This window comes from Zosterops lateralis (genome assembly GCF_965231275.1).
Source record: "Zosterops lateralis genome assembly, chromosome: 8".
In the NCBI taxonomy this organism is placed as follows: domain Eukaryota; kingdom Metazoa; phylum Chordata; class Aves; order Passeriformes; family Zosteropidae; genus Zosterops; species Zosterops lateralis.
In genome coordinates this window covers 572,693-589,498 of record NC_139768.1, presented here as the reverse complement: position 1 = coordinate 589,498, position 16,806 = coordinate 572,693, and the positions used below count along the sequence as shown (strand labels likewise).

Genomic DNA, 16,806 nt, shown 5'->3' with positions numbered 1-16,806 from the left:
GGGAATATAAAAAGTGAATTTATTTTTATTTAAGTAAATACATACAACTAAATAAATACCACTAATTCAATGCTTTTCATGGAAATAAATTATTACCAGAGCATAATTTTTACTGCGATCTCCAGTTGTGGTTTCTGATCCTACACCAACAATTAACATTATTTGTCTTGTTATGTCTTGCTTACATTGTCATCGCCTCAGTTCAGAGTCCTGCAGGTCCCTGATTTCAGACTGAAATTAAAGTGTGAGAAATCCAAAATAATTCCTGAATATCAACTATGTACTGAAAACTCAGGTGAGACAACTCTTTTTTCCTTCACCCAACTCAGGTATCCTTCAGGATACCCCCAGTTAAAGGGCTTAGACTATAGAAGCTGAATACTGAATTCATTTATGAAATGTCTACACATACTCACTTTAATTCTCTCAAAGAAAATACTGTAAAATGTCAATGTCCTACAGCCAGAGCCAAGAACAAACTAACACTGTTGCATTTTACTGAGATTATGTGCTCTTCAGGAACAGATTCTGAGCCAAGTTGTTGCAACAGCCTTCTGCTGCTGATTTAAAAACCAACTCGAGAACAGGAGAAAAAAAAAAAAAGAACTCAATTATTAAGAGCCAAAGAGTCACAGGAAAGACGGGAAGAACTGGAGATGGGACATAATGTCAGATTTCTGAAGCTTCTTCACTGGGTATGCACACACGTAACTTTGCATCATTTGTGTCATGGTCCCAGAGTGCACCAAGACTACTTTCAGAAAAAATACTTCTTCTAGAGAAATGTAGGGGGTTTTTATGCTTAATTTCCCCAAAAAGCTCCTTACCAGTTATCATGCACTTCTTCAGAAATTATAAAAAAAAAAAAAAAAAAAAAAAAAAAAAAAAAAAAAAAAAAACACCACCAACAACAACAAAACCCCAAATCTTTGAAAAACTCTTAAGAGTACCAGCTCTGGATTAGGACATACTAGGATTACTCAAAGCAAATAAGTGGGGTTAATTTTTTTTTTCCTTTTTAAAAAATAGTTGCATTTTTAATATAAGTTTTATTCTGTAACATAGTTTCAAATTTTTACACATATGGCAAAGTTTGTGCAAAATTTCAAGTCAGGTACTTCAGAGCCTTTCAATATTAAACAGAAATCAATAAATACAAGCAGAACAATAAAAGTTTAAAATATTAATTAAAAATGCCTGTTGTGCAACCTCAACATAGGTGTTCTGGACCCCTTATTCCCAGAGGCTCCCTACTTACCAATTCCTAAGAGCCTGCATTGGAAGGTTTGGACAAACATCCTTAGCACTGCATTTCAAGAATCTACCCGGTAATGTGTCTATTCAACACAATAGAAACATACCACAATCATTGAACAAATGAGGATGTTTAAGCGAGAAGATTCGTTTCACCCTGTGAAATCTGCCTAACGTTGTCTGTGAACAGTGAAAACGGGATAAATAAAGAACAGAGCAACTTCAAATTACAGCAAAACAAAACAACACAACCCACCCAACCCATCGGATTAAATAACATTAAATATGTCAGTCTTGAGAGAATGATAAATACAAGGATTTTTGCATAGGCCTCTGGAATACAGAGTCAGAATTATGGCCAATAAAACACCTGCTAGTCAGTCTAATTTTCTACCACTCTGACCTATCGAGTACTCAGAACCAAGAAGTCAGACAGAACAGCAATTTCATTGTCTAGTAACTCAAACAGAGGTAAGAAATAATTTCTGCCATCCTGAAATAAATAGTGCAGCATTCTGGCATTTGTGGTCACCACAGACTTCAGTATTTGCTTAATTACTAAGGTTGCAATACCACCTTTATTACAGACCGACAATGAAATAAAGCACTCTGAGGAGGAACTGCACAGCTGGTAACATCAGCCTCAGAACACGGCAGGGCGGACAAGGCAAACCCTAAGGAAGAAGCAGTGTGGAACAGTGGCTCGGGGTCTGCAGGCTGCAGGTACAGCAGGCTCCAGGGCAGGCACAGCACGGGAGGTGGGTGATGGTGAGGTGGGTGTGGGAACAGCCTCAGTGTGTCTTTGGTTTCGGGAGGCGGGAATGCCGAGCGGAGAGCGCGCTGTCCCCAGAATGCGAGCCTGCAGGGTGTGTCTGCAGGGTGTTCTCCTTCCTCTGCACTGGTGGCCTGGGGATGTTAGACTTGAGGGAGGCGTTCTGAGGCTCTGGAGGTACTGGTGTGGATTTCTGACTGCTCACTGGCTTGGATTTAACAAAGGACGTGGTTGGCGGGCGAAGTTTAGACACTTTCTGACTCTGTTTACCCTTCAGGCTATCCTGCCCAGATGTTGGCTGAGGCTGAGCCGAACTGCTCAGTGGTAGAAGCTCACATTCCTTGGAAGCAGCAGAGTGATCTGCAGATCGCACGGGAACGGCCACGGTAGGAGGCACTAAAGCAGTTGGGGGTTTCGCGATTCTCGAAGTCTTTGGCTGAGAAGCCTGGTGTGTGAACGAGGGCTGACCTTTCACAGGTAATCCAGTCTGCACCTCTGGAGCTTCAGCTCGTGCAGAGCTCTGGAAATGGGAACGAGGTGGCAGAGTACCTTTCTTTTTACCAGCCACCTCGCCAGGGTCCTCAGTGTTTTTGTTTTTCAAATTGTCCAGATATGATGGGTTTTCATCTTTTGTGTTTAACTGTACGCTCGTTACAGAGTTTACATCATTCAGGCTGTTTGGGAGAGAGACATTTGCAGCATTTGGATTCTGATGATTTCCATTGTCATGCAGATCTGGTTTAGGATATTCACTGTGGGCCTCGATATGTGGAGTTTTTGTTAGTTTTCCCTGGGCGAGGTCTGTGGAATTGGGAAGGCTGCTGGAAGGCTGTAGTACTTGAGGCTGTTAAAGAGAACATAATAAAGAATATATTAGGCAGAGAAGACCCCAGATACACTCAGAATCCAACGTGAGCTGACTGGATGCTTGAAAAGGGCTGTATATCTGGGTTTTTAAACCAAAACTTCGACTTTGGCAAAACAGGATGGGTCATGGGATGCGCACAAATGGAACTTGTAACCGGAGTGGAAAAAAATATACCAGCACTGAAATAAACAACAAGGTAAAGACAAAAAAAGAAACAGATTGGCTTTAAAAGGAAACATGGAGAAGGCATGGCTGATGGTTTCACCCAAATCTGCAGGACAGCGCAGGAATTAACGCCGGTGCAGATCAGTTCCAATGGAGCAGCAGCTGTGTCCAGCTTTAACTCCTGCTCACTGCACGCTGACCTCAACTACCCCAACCCTCCAACCCTCTCACTGCACAGGCAGGAGAGGAGCTGGATGGACCACATGAACTTACAGGCCCTTTCCCTGCCTCACTGCGGCCAGAAAATCTGCTGGAACTATGTGCTCATCAGGCCACTGACTAAGCTGAGGTAACTGTTTTATCTTGAAGTGATTATAAATCACTGATAAAGAAACAGAGTTCATGTGGAACTAGAGACCGCACTCTACCACACTGATAACCATGGGATAAAGAGAACTGGAGAAGATTTTACATTTTATCAGAAGATACAATCTAATCAGGCATGCATCAGACAAGAGAACTGCCAGTACCTCTTCTGGGTAGTTTCTATTCTCTTTGCTCTGCCCTGTAAAGAGACTTAAAAGATTAATGGTGCACTAGCTTCACAATGCACCCTAGACCTGCAACTTGGATACAGATCTTGGAAGCTTTACTAAAAATTCTGCAATTCGTGGCAACCCCCAAAACCTACAAAAACCTAAACTACAGTTTTAGCAGGTTTGGGTTATTTTTCCCATTTTCTTTACAAAGGAGGGGAACTGAACTCCTACCAATCAGTCATCACTCAGCTACTGGGATTCTTTACCAGCTGACAGGTTGCATGTACACAGTAAACAGGCTGTTATTCTGTTTACTAATGAAATAGAGTAAATAAAAAAGAAGCAAGGTTTGTGTTTGGGAGATTTGACTAAAAGTGTCATTTTAATCACTCTCCTGAATTATTCACAAGTTCTAAAGAAAAAATCCATTATTTGTCTGGTCTTTTTACCTCCTCTTTGATCAGCAGGAAGAATGCAATGATAGCTGTGCATGCCAGATTCCTGTTACACTTTTAGGGCCACAGCCCATCTCAAGACTCTTTAGGCTTTTCATCTTCTCCTTGGCAGGATTACTACTGAAAACTGAATCCTCAAAATTCCTCATCAAGAAAAAAAATTAATGGTTAATGAGAGGAAAATCAAGGTTTCTCAGTCTGTTTTTTTATTTATGAGCAGTTTTTCCCTTTAGAATGTAACAGTTGTCTCATGAGGAAAGGCAAGATCTGGACCAGTGACATCAGCTATCAGTGACAGACATGCCGGGCAAATATCCTGAGCAGGCAGAACGTGATTGTTTTGGAAAGAGGAAAAAGATTTTAAAAAGGCAAAGAAGCCTTCAAAATGTTGTCAAATGAGTACCAAAATATTATTCCCTATGTGACCAAAATTAGCTTAACTTTGTGAATCCTTCTTCACCATACAATCCTACAGGAAGGAAAGGCTAAACACAGTAATTCCATACACTGAGAGAGTTACAGCTTAAATAAAATTAGTCCTCCAGGTATTTTTTCCATTTTCCAGTATTTATGTTTGTGTTACAGAAGTTATTATCCTTCCAGCTGACAGGCAGATGTTGGCCAAAATGATTTACTGATTTGAGATCTCACCTGCAAAACCAGAACTGCTAATAATGAATGCAGAAACCAAAGCAATATTTACCCCATTCCCATGCAAATACTGCAACAAATAAACCATATTTTCTAATCCCAATTGAAGTAAAAAAACCTAAAATATTTATAGCCCACAGTATTGTGTCAAATGTGGAAAAATAATTGTCAGAAAATTCTTCTCCCTCAGGCAGGAAGGGGGTTTAAACAGTAGTCTTCAAAAACACAGATAAATATCTAATCTAATCAATAAAAATTCTAACAGTATCAAATCTAGTGATACTAGTCAACAAAATTAAAAAATATTAAGTTACAGAAGAGACTAAATTTGTATGGAAAGTTGAGTCAAACACAAAAACACCTTAAGTACAACAAAGCCATCAAGGTTTCAATAATGCTATTTTGAATTCTTCTGACTAAGGCTAGGTAGTATTTGAGCTCTTCCCTTTGGGCAATTTTGCATTTTACATATAAAAATAGCCAAATATGTGTTTTCCTCATCATCCTTCATAACCTTAAAAGGTCTAAGCAGTTTATTGCCCAAAAAGTTAGCCATACTAAGGAAGAAAAAGGCTACATGCTCTGAATTATGAGGACACTAAAGCTCTGGTATCATCTTTGCCCAGTTGTTTTAAATACTGTACTGCTTTCTAATTGTGTATTTCTACTCATGATCTCTCCAATTATCACCATGACAGATTTGAATATCATCAAATTTCTACAGGCATTAACATTCAAAATGTCACTGAAAGCAGCAAAATGCCACTTGCAAAATATGCACGTAACAGTTCACAAGGTATCCAACCCTGACAGCTGCATTATTGTCACCCACAGCTCATCTCTTTGTGCTAAACACAAGTTCTCCTTTTACAAAGGAAGCCTTTGAAATTCTGACTGTGTTACTGGTAAAAACAATGAGCCAGCTGAAGGACTGAAGTACTTGGTGAATTCCATCATGTGAAGGACGAGAAATAAAGAAGCATTCTGCCTTCCAGACATAGTATTTTATTTCACACAAATCCTAAAAAAAAGGGTTTCATTTGCATTGTTTTGAGTGCACTTCTGGTAATATTTCTGGGGTGGGACAGGCCATGCTACCCAGACTTCTATTTATGTCCCATAAATAAAAAGTGCAGGTAGACAAACACCTGCACTCCTCTGAGATGTCCCTAAAATGCAAAGCTGGACTCAAACATTTCAAGCACAATGTAACTGAAGACACTTAGTTCTCCTCAAACTGGAAGTACATCACACAAAGTGCTTTGTGCACATGCTCCTTCCTGTACAAAGAAACAGATTTTCTGAACTGGGAAGAGCTTCAAAGCCTTCTAAATATTGATGCACTAATCAAAATTACTCAATTCACTCCCTGCTTCATTAGCCTAAGAGATTTTTCTATTATTTCTCTCAAGTAAAACTGGCTGTTACATCATCCAGAGAAAGATGACATCCACGACAAGGATTACCACTATTGTACAGTTATCAAACTACTGAGGTTGTATTAGCTTTGTGCTCGAAAACTGAAACACCATGTTGTACTGTTAAAGAAGCTAAAAGTGTGGTCATGACAGTGATATTCATTAATTAGCTGAAAATTCCCTTCAGTTTTGCTTTGGTTATGTTGATCCCCATCTGGATGCCCTTGATAATTCCTCTGTGGAATGAAACAAAGGCATTTTCTCCCTGCAGTATCTTGAGGAAGGAGGGAAGCGATGCAATGGAAGATCTGAGAACTGCATGCACATCTCCCACAGACATGCACCATGCACGGGGCAAAGAAATAACCCAACAGTGGAAATGCGTGAGGGGAACACGGGAATAAATCTGAAGTTGTACTGTACCACGCTTTATCACAGAAGTAATGGACTAACTTCTCAACTCCTTGCCAATGGCATAATGGAAAGCAGAGACAAGAAAAAGACAAGGACAATGATGTCAGAGGACCAAGACAAAACAGTGAGCAATTGCCATGACAAAACTGCACCTTTCACCGTTTCAACTGCAATTACCACGTTCCCCATTGGTTTTTAGTCCTCCTTCAAGAAACAAAGGTAGCAACAGTATTTAAGTAATGCAGCACAAAAACATTTATAGCAAGACCTGCTTGGAATACCTTCACTCCTATAACTTCAAGGCTTTCAGCAGTTTATCTCTTACATTCCAAATACTACAACTAGAATTTGTTTGTATTATTACAACTGCATAGAAGAGAAATCTTTGCATCCATGTATATGTGTGTTCAATATCTAACTCTGAACAGCAAGGTCATTAAAGGCACAGCATTCCATCCTTGGGTCATACTGCCCATATTTTCAATACCTCATTTTCCTAGACACTCACTCACGAGCTGGAAGAGGACAACTACCACAGGTTCTTTTTGGAAAGGGGTGGAAGGGAAAGGTCACAAACCCTGCCACATAATTCTTTCATTTCCTCATGAGTTGTGCCATCCCTCCTCTCACTGCCTTGGCCCAGGATAAGCTGTTATTTCAAACCACGGCCTGTGCAGACACAGCCTTGCTGAAAGGCTGAACCAGAGAACTCTCATTTTCCACCTCTGGAAAACATCAACATTTCACACCTTAAATCTGCAGCGTTTGCTAATACCTTCTTTTTGAACCTTTTATCCTTTCCCTTTGATCTAGCTGTATTATATCCGTATTTCAGCATTAAAATGTAGGATTCTGCAGTATGGAGAATGACTTCAAATAATGACACAAAATCACCATTTTTTTAAAGCATCATTCACCAAAGCCATGAGGCTGGTAAAATAATTGGTATTGTGGAAAACCATTATTTTCTTTTCCTGCATAGTCTGTACAGAAACCCCAGCATGGAAAATTTTATTTTTTCAACGAAAAATTACTTAAAGTAATATTCAACTACATTGAGGCAGGTATTTCATCAACAAATATAGATATATGTGCAACAAGCAGATAAATATGACCATACACACAATGAAGGGGTTTTTTGCAAACATAAGTTTAGTTAGGTACAAGAGACATCCCTCTTGTAGTTGACTCTGCAAGTACTGAAGTTGGGAGGAAAGGAGTTTTTCCTAAAAGGTTCTTCTTCATATAGCTGAACACTCTTGGAGCAAAAATTACATTAAAAAGGCAATAATGCAACGATTCCAGGATGTTTTTAATAATTTGTGACAGAACTTCCCAGCTAATGCTCTGGCACAGCTTGGTTCTGCTAACACCAACACTCTGTACACCCTACAAGGCTGTATCAGTCAATAAAGCTTTGGAAACATTTCAGTGCTGAGCAACATGTCTTTGTCAAAAAGAAAATGCATGAAAAAGCACAGCCTGGATCTGATTTATAGTCACTGGGCATAGAGCAGCTTTCTTCAGGTGATAACAAGCTGTGTGTCACCTGCTGCAATTGCTTAGATTGTCTCTGTCTCTAATACTTACATGCAAAAACTCTAAATACTTCTCCCAGGATGTGCACAGTAAGTGGAGACAGAACAAGTGCAATGTTTGAATAACAAAGCAGCTTTAATCAGCAATTCTGTGTGGAGAAGCACTTGGGGTAAGGGGCTGTAATATTCTTGTCTTACAACACAAACTCCTGATTGCTTCCTTACCAATGTGTATTCTAAATGTTTGCTCCTAGAGCCGCCTCATTAAAGCTTTAGAACACAAATGGAAAATGTTTTACTGTATTGAACAAAGTTTGAGATGTCATCAAAATCTACCCTATAACCAAAAGAACAATAAATGACCATTACACAGGAGTTTAGTTCAAGACACATGGGAATTACAGGAACAAAATTTTATGGTTTTTATTCCATGTAAAATGACAAAATTAATGTACTGTTATCAAAGTGTTTATGAAAGGCAAAGTGCTGAATTGTTTCCAAGGCTGGTGACAAAACATAAAATTAGTAAATGTGGAAGTATTAAAAATTAATTGTCATTTAAAGTGAAAACCATCCATCCAATGCTGAAGTGTGCTGCAGTGCAGTGCTAAGGCAAGTCCAGCAGCAGGGGTGCTGACATGGTGACCGGTGCTTAGAGAGAACCATAAACCTACACTGGTGTAATATTACCTAGCAGGGATTTCCTGTCCTGTAGAGCAGGAGGGAAATTGTTTTCCGTTGTTTCTACACTGTAACATGAACGATTTACAGACTTACACCCTCATAATCTACAGTGCCTGTAAAGTGATCTATGTATCCATCAGCTATCAACAGCACAGTGAAGAAAGCTGCAAAATTCACATGCAGAGATGATATTTCAGGTTCAGGATGCAAAAATTAGGAAAAAAGTGCCTGACTTCCAAGTCTATACAGAAAACACAACCACAACAAAACCTGAGACCACTTCATGTTTCCATCATCTTTTCTGTATTCTTGCAGAAGAACACTGACATTGGTGTTTCAGGCTGTCCTACACTCAGTGGTGATGCCCAGTTCATTATTTGCCTTAAAACCCCATATTTGGCTCAAAAACCTGAAACCACTGAAACAAGTGGGAAAGAAGGATACTAGTGGCCATTCCAGTAATGTTCTACTTTACAGAACTGTTCACATAGTGATAAATCATTGCTTTTTTAAGAATTAATTAAAAATGTCTAAGGAACCTCTTCATTTATAGTACATTTTTATTCCCAGTGTTGCTATATAGAGTAAACCTAAGGCATAAAGAATAAAGCTAGGAACACTCCACTAGTGGAAACTTATTTTCCTAAACAATGCATCAGTTATAGTTTAGGTTAACTAGTCAAGGACTCATTTTCATTTACTTTACTTCCTTTACTAGCAATTCATTGAATGCAATATATAAGATGCATACTAAAAAGTTCAACCTGCTTTAGTAATAAAAGTTTACTGTGGAATCCCAAATAAGAGGCCACCCCTGTTAGTGGAGGGATCAGGAAGAGGCTCAGAAAACCAGCAAGATTAGCAAGCAAAGTCTTTTCCTTCTTCTAAGCAGCCACTGTGAATTATTTGACACCAGAGGCTCACGGGGCAGCTGGGACACCTCCTCCCATTCTGATTCACCAGCACCAAGCCCCAAAACCAGAACATTTATAACATCCTCAGGTCTAAACCTGATCTCCTTGAGGTCGGTCTCTGTTGACAGGACAGTGAATAACCCAGGCTGTGCTACTGCTGGCCCATCCACTCAGCAACAGAAGGGACAATCGTCAGATTTTGGGATTCTACATTCATTACACACACGGGGTCCCACATCAAACACCACAGAAAAAATGAAGCACATCCTTTATTGCACAGAGAAAAGCCCATGAAACAGGCTGTGCATTCCCGATGAGTTGTTTGCATGAACATTGTCACAGAAACATCAAGAGAGTATTTGAAGCACAGTTTACAAAATACTAGATTATTTTCTGGTGATTGATAACAGTAAGAATCATTGCAGAGTGAAATATATGTAAGCTTAGTTTTCCAAGGTGCAGCTTACTCTTCAGATCTCCACTGGCCCTGGAAATCTTACTTTGTTTCCATAATTTGACTTTTCCTTTATTTCTTGTCCAAATACACTCTTGAGCTTTGCTAGGCAAACACTGTAATTTGCAAATTACAGTACATTTAAAAAATATAACTTTAGCATTACAAAGTAGTTATATTTCTTCAAACACTTATCTGTTCAAAATGCAATACCAAAGCACAAGATAAGACTTACCATTTCTCTACGTCTACGTAAGCACACAGTTTTAAAACCAGCAATTGTCTTTTGTTTTGCAGGTCCAAGCCAAGTGAACAAATGCATCTTATATCAGCCCACATTGTAGCTAGCACATAAGGAACGTTAATAAACCATGCAAGTTGTGCAACAGCCACTTCAGTGTAAGAGAAGCCTTTTTACAACAAATACCGAGGTGGGGGTGGGGGGGAAAAAAAATTAGTTTGAGGGAAGCCATTCTGAAAAGTTAAAAACTTTTTGTGAGAGACAACGCAAGTGACACTTTCCCACCGACACTTTTCTGCACGAGCACGACGCGCTGACGTGAACACGAGCAAACAGAACGCACACAGGGACAGCAGAGTGCACCACAGCCATGGAGAACAGGGAAAATGCAGCAAGCAAGACTGATGTTAAGACAGGACTGGAGACGAGGGCCTACTGGGGTTTGCCTGAAGAACTGCTGAGGTCTATTGGCATTTAATAACTGTTATGGACTAGGAGTGGCAGCTGGCGGCCGGGGAAGCGCTTTGTTAGGCACAGACCGTGTGTCTGGTCTGCCCGGAGATGTGCCTGAGAGAGGAGGAGACTACGAGATGAACAGTGCGTGCAAAGGGGAAGCTGCTACTGGAACACGGTGAGGGAGATGAGTGAGAGGTACAGACTCACTCTGTCTGCGGTGCGGTGGAACACTCCGAGGGATGCCCTGGAATGAGCCCTGCCAGGGAGAGAAGGAGGGAGCAGAATACCCACCCTGTGCAGAAAGAGAGAGGGGGAGAAGTATAATAAAAAAAGAGAACAGGGAAAAAACAAAGACACCAAAAAAGCCACATCATTCTTTTTCTTTTTTCTCCCAGAAAAGGTATAATTTTATTTCCAGTTGTTCGACTTTGTAAAAGCAAATTTTACATGCTACCAAAGCCCAGATGTCCTCAACTAGCCAGAAATCTTACAAAATACCTCCATTTTTGTTCAAAATGTAAGTACACATTTCTGTCCAGGATAGTTTTAGGGGAAGAGTACAGAAACTGAGCTTATCATGACTAAAAATACATGATAAAATTGTATTTATACAGCTTTCAGAATTATTTTTAAAATGCCTCACCAAGTAGTAGCTTGCTTAGTTCTAATCTACTAGGAAACCGGCCAACTTTAGTTAAACAAAAAACAACAAAAAAATTCTAATAAATAGAAATAAATTTTCCAGCAAGTCCTGGTGTTTTAGAGGCCACTTTACTCCAGTTTTATCAGTATTATTTATTGTGGAAGAGGCAACATGGAACTCTTTTCTTCTCACTTTTCTCTTGGAGCTCCAAAAGGATCAGGGAATTGTGCAGATCCACACAGGGCAGGGTTTGCCTGTCAGAGCTCTCAAATAACCACAAGTGTGACACACTGTGGTTGCTATGTTCTCAAAGCAAGGAAAAGTAATTTTCTTATTACTTTCCCTTTCGCCCACATCCTTACCTTTGCAAATCCAAGCTGCAACTTCCCTCTTAAACAACCCAATGTTGATTTCCTGTTTCAGCAGGACAGGTTTAAGTATTTACAATCCCTTTGCCATTTAAGCAGCTGAAAACTGCTTTCCTGAGTCCTGGAACATGGATACTGCAATAATGACTGCCCCACTGCCTCCTGACCAACAGCAACTAACTGTGGCTACTCTGTGAGCCAGCAGGCTGAAAGTATCTGAACAGCACCTGGAACCCAGTCTGCCCCTCTTCTCCACACTCTCTGCTGCAGGCCATACTGCCACTGCTGGAAATAATGAACTATTTGACTTCCATGTTTCATTTAAAGCAATGTTAAACATCACATTGTTTCTATAAATAAATATTCTGCTTTTATTTGTCTTAGGAGAGTTGTAAACATTTCCCTGATCTTCCAGTTATCCTCGCCTAGTCAGATTTTAGCCAGCATTATGGCAGGCTTCAGTACTGCTAAGATGAAACTTAACACATGCATTTAACCAAGTCTTAGAATCTGCTAGTCAGAACACTTTTCATGCTGAACAGGAAATAAAAAAAAAAGCCTGACAAGACTCCTTTATTGTTCTTCAGAAGCTGAGATAAAACAATTATTGCAGCAAAATCTCAGGGGAAAAATGAAACAAGTTCCTCAGTCTGATTGTGTCTAGATGGAGGTACTGATTACCTGATGTGTTCTTACAGTCCCCCACCAGTGGTCATTATGACCACAATTATTAGACTGCTGCATGAAAATACTGGAACAGTCCTAGCTTCAGTCAAGCAATGTGCCAAACCAATATAATATGCTGCATCAGCTGAACAGGTACATACATTAAATACATAAAGAGTCCTGGGAACATGATTTATCAGTCAGTGACTGATGAGAAAATTCTCACACACTCTGGATTTTCATAGCACAGTATACTGAAGAACACCTCACTTCACAGGTTTGGTCACATTTCATCCAATATTGTGTCTGGGTACTGGAACACCAAGAAAAACTCTTTCCATTCTCTAAACATAACTGAATCTCCACACAGTAGAAAGCACATTATCACCAGGCACAAGTCTGATTTTGCACAGACTCATCTGAGCTGGCAATGGGCTTTTCCCAGATTTCTTTGAATTTTTTAACACATTAAGAAGGGAGGCGAAAATTTTATATCCTCTCCCTCTTACCCTCTGAAAAGAGGAATTAAGAGAAGCACAAGCCATCTGAGCTACAGAACAGTTAAAACACTATTGTAAAGGCAATGAAATATGTACATGTCTTGATACCTTCCAGAAGTTTTTAAGTATCCATATTAGCACTTCAAAGCACAGCACTAAAAGTACAGTCTTCTCAGTAATTCTTCATGCTACTTTATCATTGCTCTGACTGCAGAGGTAAATGCGGAAAGTCCAAGTAACTTCCTTGAATCTTTTGCCTGCTGAACTGGTCTCCAGGCATATTTTAATCCCCTTCTCACAAATGCTGCAGCTGACATTGCTCCATATAGATAAGTTTCAAATAAATGCCAGATTTCTATTTTGTAATAAATGAATGAATAATTTTTTTCTAAAAATACCCCAAACAAGAGTTGTTTAATTGTACATCAAATAGGGTAATTAAAATCAACATCAATTGACAAAGTAAGGATCAGCAGATACAGCAGTGGGATTTTATTAAGATGAGTGTTATGACTTAAACTGATTATAAAAATTACAAAGGATGTATCAATCCCATTGATATAGCACATTAAGATTTAAGTATCTGCACATATGCCTGGCTTACAAAAAGATTTGTTTTCTTTTAGTAGTAATTTTTGTACAAAACTCCAAGTTACCAAGCTTTCTCCTTTAAATATTAACTCATACTCATCTCCTGTTACTCAAGTGTGCACTGAGGTTCCCAAGAAATCCAAAGAGGAGGAAAAAAGAAACACACTAATAAAACACATCTCCTCAGATGATGGTACATATTCAAAATGCACAGATATTGTGGCAGTTTTCTACTAAAAGAAAGAAGAAAAACCTGAATCACCTCTTATTTATTACAATGCCTACAAAACTCATACGCAAGGAACTCTAGAATTAAAAGATGAGAACGTGACTTACCTCAACTTCAATTAAAACAACCCAAACCCAAATAAAAAAAATATCAGATTCTTCTGGGTTCTGAAGCAACTATTTCCACTAAGACTTTAATGTTGGGCAGCAGTTTGAACAGTCCCTCCCCACAGCTATTATGTGCATCCAGCCACTGCTCTTAAATCCCATTCCTCCTCTTTTCCAGATACTGAATTTGTGAAATAGCAAAGGCGTCCCCAAAGAGAAGTGAACCAGAATTTTAAAACAACATGAGATTCAGGAGTGGAAAAATAAGAGCAGCTGAGATAAAGTAGCCTACAAACCAGAAGGACAAATGTTCTTCTGAGATCCTGATGAATTGTACTATTGCTTTATGTTGTACTAAATGCTTTATAAAGTTCTGACTCTAACTACACTGGGAAACCCTGGTGGCTGTTTCTTCTTTTAAATGCTACTATGAAAACTAAGGCCAGAGTTTTCCATGGTTAGGTATGAGCAGACTTCAACCTTAGAATAAGAAGTCCCATGAACAAAAGCAATTGCTTCTGCCAGAAAAGGAGAAGCAGAATATTTCTAAGCTATTGCCACACAGTAATTTTAGCCCAACAGCCAGATATTCCAGTTCTTCTCCCAAGGATGCACCAACATGCAAAACTGCTACTGCTTTAGAAAGTCTTTTCTGCTGCAGAAACAAATGCAAATACAGCCAAGATCCCTTTTTTAATCCATACAACTGGAGCCTCTGAGCACTTCAATGAGGAGGTGACTTTGTGCCTCTCACCAAGCACTGCCAGTTGTCTCATACACACTCGGAGCTCCACACCATGAACAAACCTACAATGACAGACCTCAATACTGAGAAAAACAAAACATTCCTGCAGCAGTCTTCTCTTGACTGGCCTAGCATCCAGAGAGGGCTCATGAATGAGCAGTCCTGACATGCAACAGTTGTCCTGACAGTATTCAGATGTAAAACATCACCAACCCAGTGTTATGTGCTGGTTTACACTAAACCAACAAGAATTGCCTGTGAAGGGTTCAAGGACCTCTCTCTCCTCCATGCAGTCCCCACATGTCATGCACAGTCACAGGTGCACCTAGTCCTGCTATGGTTTTGTTTCACCAAGTACATGTATAAGAACATGAAGCAAACAGCAGAGCATTGGGCAGTGAGAGAAACAAGGCTGGATGTGGAAATGAACACACACAGTGACTGTAAAAAGCTGCAAGTTCAAATGAATGGCTGTGAAGCTGACACACACAGGATGTTCAAGGCTAAAGTGGAAGGAGATGCTAAAACAAGGATAACAGTACACAAAGACAGACAAAGATTACAAAGGTTCATCAAAACAATTGATGTGAAAGGCTTTGGAATGACAAAGTGGAACAAAATTCAAAAGAGAGGCAAAGAATATCTCTGTGTAAAAGCAGAGAAAAGATGGAGCAAAGAACAAGACCACGCATGCTCCCATGCAAACTGACAGGTTCTGTTGTCACTGCAGCAGAGACAAGAATGAACTTGTACACACATTTAGGCAGTAAAGCTCATTCTCATCACTGTGAGCTGTTACCAAGGGGAAATACCCAGCTTTTACTGTACACACCATCTACTCTTGCAAGGAGTGGAAGATAAACCAGCAGCTAGGAGGGACTGGTTCTCAGAGGCCAGAATCTTCTGCAGGTATCCTGGACCAAATCCAGGGCTTTGAAGTTTTTGCTTGTTTGTCATTTATGTCTCAGCATCTGCCAACATCCTTCCCAGCCCAAGAAACCAAATGATTTATCAACAAAAACTGGACTTCTAACCCTTTACCCTCAAAATCTTGAAAAGATCAGTATTTAGTATTAGAGAAACAATCCTGCAGAGCCTGCAAGTCAAGTGTGGCAATGGATGTTAACGTTTTTCTTTCTTGTAAGCTGTCCATTAACATGAATTTCCTCAGGTAATTTTTATCTTCTTCCAGGGTTTGGTTATTTTCTTCCATGACAGTAAAATCATAAGACACACTAACTGGAATGAATTCTGTTTAAGAGACCTGTAAGAGATCCTTTCAGAAATGATAGCAGAGTTAGCAGAGGAAGCCTTAAAGCAGAAAGTTGAGGTCTGACCATTAGAAATGAAATTTGGCTGCAGCAGTCAAACCACTGTCCTCCTTGAAGAAATCCCCCATTATGGAGTTCCTGTGTCAGCTGGCTGACAGAAAGCCTGGAACTTAACCACATGCATGTGAAGACTGAAAAACCAAAAAAACACGCCCAAAACATTCTGCCCAAAACCTCCCAGCTCTCAAAAGCTCCTGAAAAGCAGCAGAGTTTCAAAATCTGTTAACACTTCATGAATTTTCCAAAGTCCTTTATCAATTTAATGAGAAACTTTTCACATGGAACAAAACACCAAGATGTTTGGACTGTGCATTATGGCTAGAAATACACCTGTGTATCATACACATATATCCACACACCCAACCACAAACACAGCAGAAGTTCCTCTAGCTCTTAAAGATACTGTCCCTTAAGCCAAACTTCCTCCTGACAAAAAAATATCTTTTTGAACAAAACTACAATATAACTTAAAAAATATACTGGCCAACCAAACCAAACAACTGTGCTGAGTGACTCCTTGTGCTTTAGACAACTCAAATTCCCCATCTTCTCCAATATCTTTGCCTTATCAATTACCACCACAAGCTGAACAAATTAAACCTTGTGTAGTTAGCAGCTAACCTCCCATGTGTCCCCTTGTGTCTGAAGCCATGTGATAAATGAGCTGGAGAAAAAGGAAGGTGGAAACAAGAGCCACTAACCTTGTAACAGCATCAGTGCACAAAGCCATCCAGTGAACAGCACACACAGGAAATTAAATTGGGGAAAAGAAACAATGGAAGGGCTCAGGAGCTCCAAACTAA

General features: G+C 39.7%; 1 protein-coding gene across 5 annotated transcripts in view; it reads right to left on the bottom strand.

The window, feature by feature from the left end:
* Positions 1–240: 240 nt before the first annotated feature.
* CCSER2 (coiled-coil serine rich protein 2) overlaps positions 241–16,806 on the bottom strand; it is a 52,923-nt gene continuing 36,357 nt past the window's right edge. For 3 of the 5 annotated variants that reach the window (XM_083866944.1, XM_083866946.1, XM_083866945.1), the window contains exon 11: positions 241–2,870. In XM_083866944.1, the coding sequence (XP_083723070.1) occupies positions 2,046–2,870 (825 nt within the window). In that variant the 3' untranslated portion in view covers positions 241–2,045. Of the gene's footprint in view, positions 2,871–6,545; positions 6,586–11,030; positions 11,116–16,806 lie in introns of all 5 variants that reach the window. The other 2 variants (XM_083866947.1, XM_083866948.1) reach the window with 2 other exon arrangements.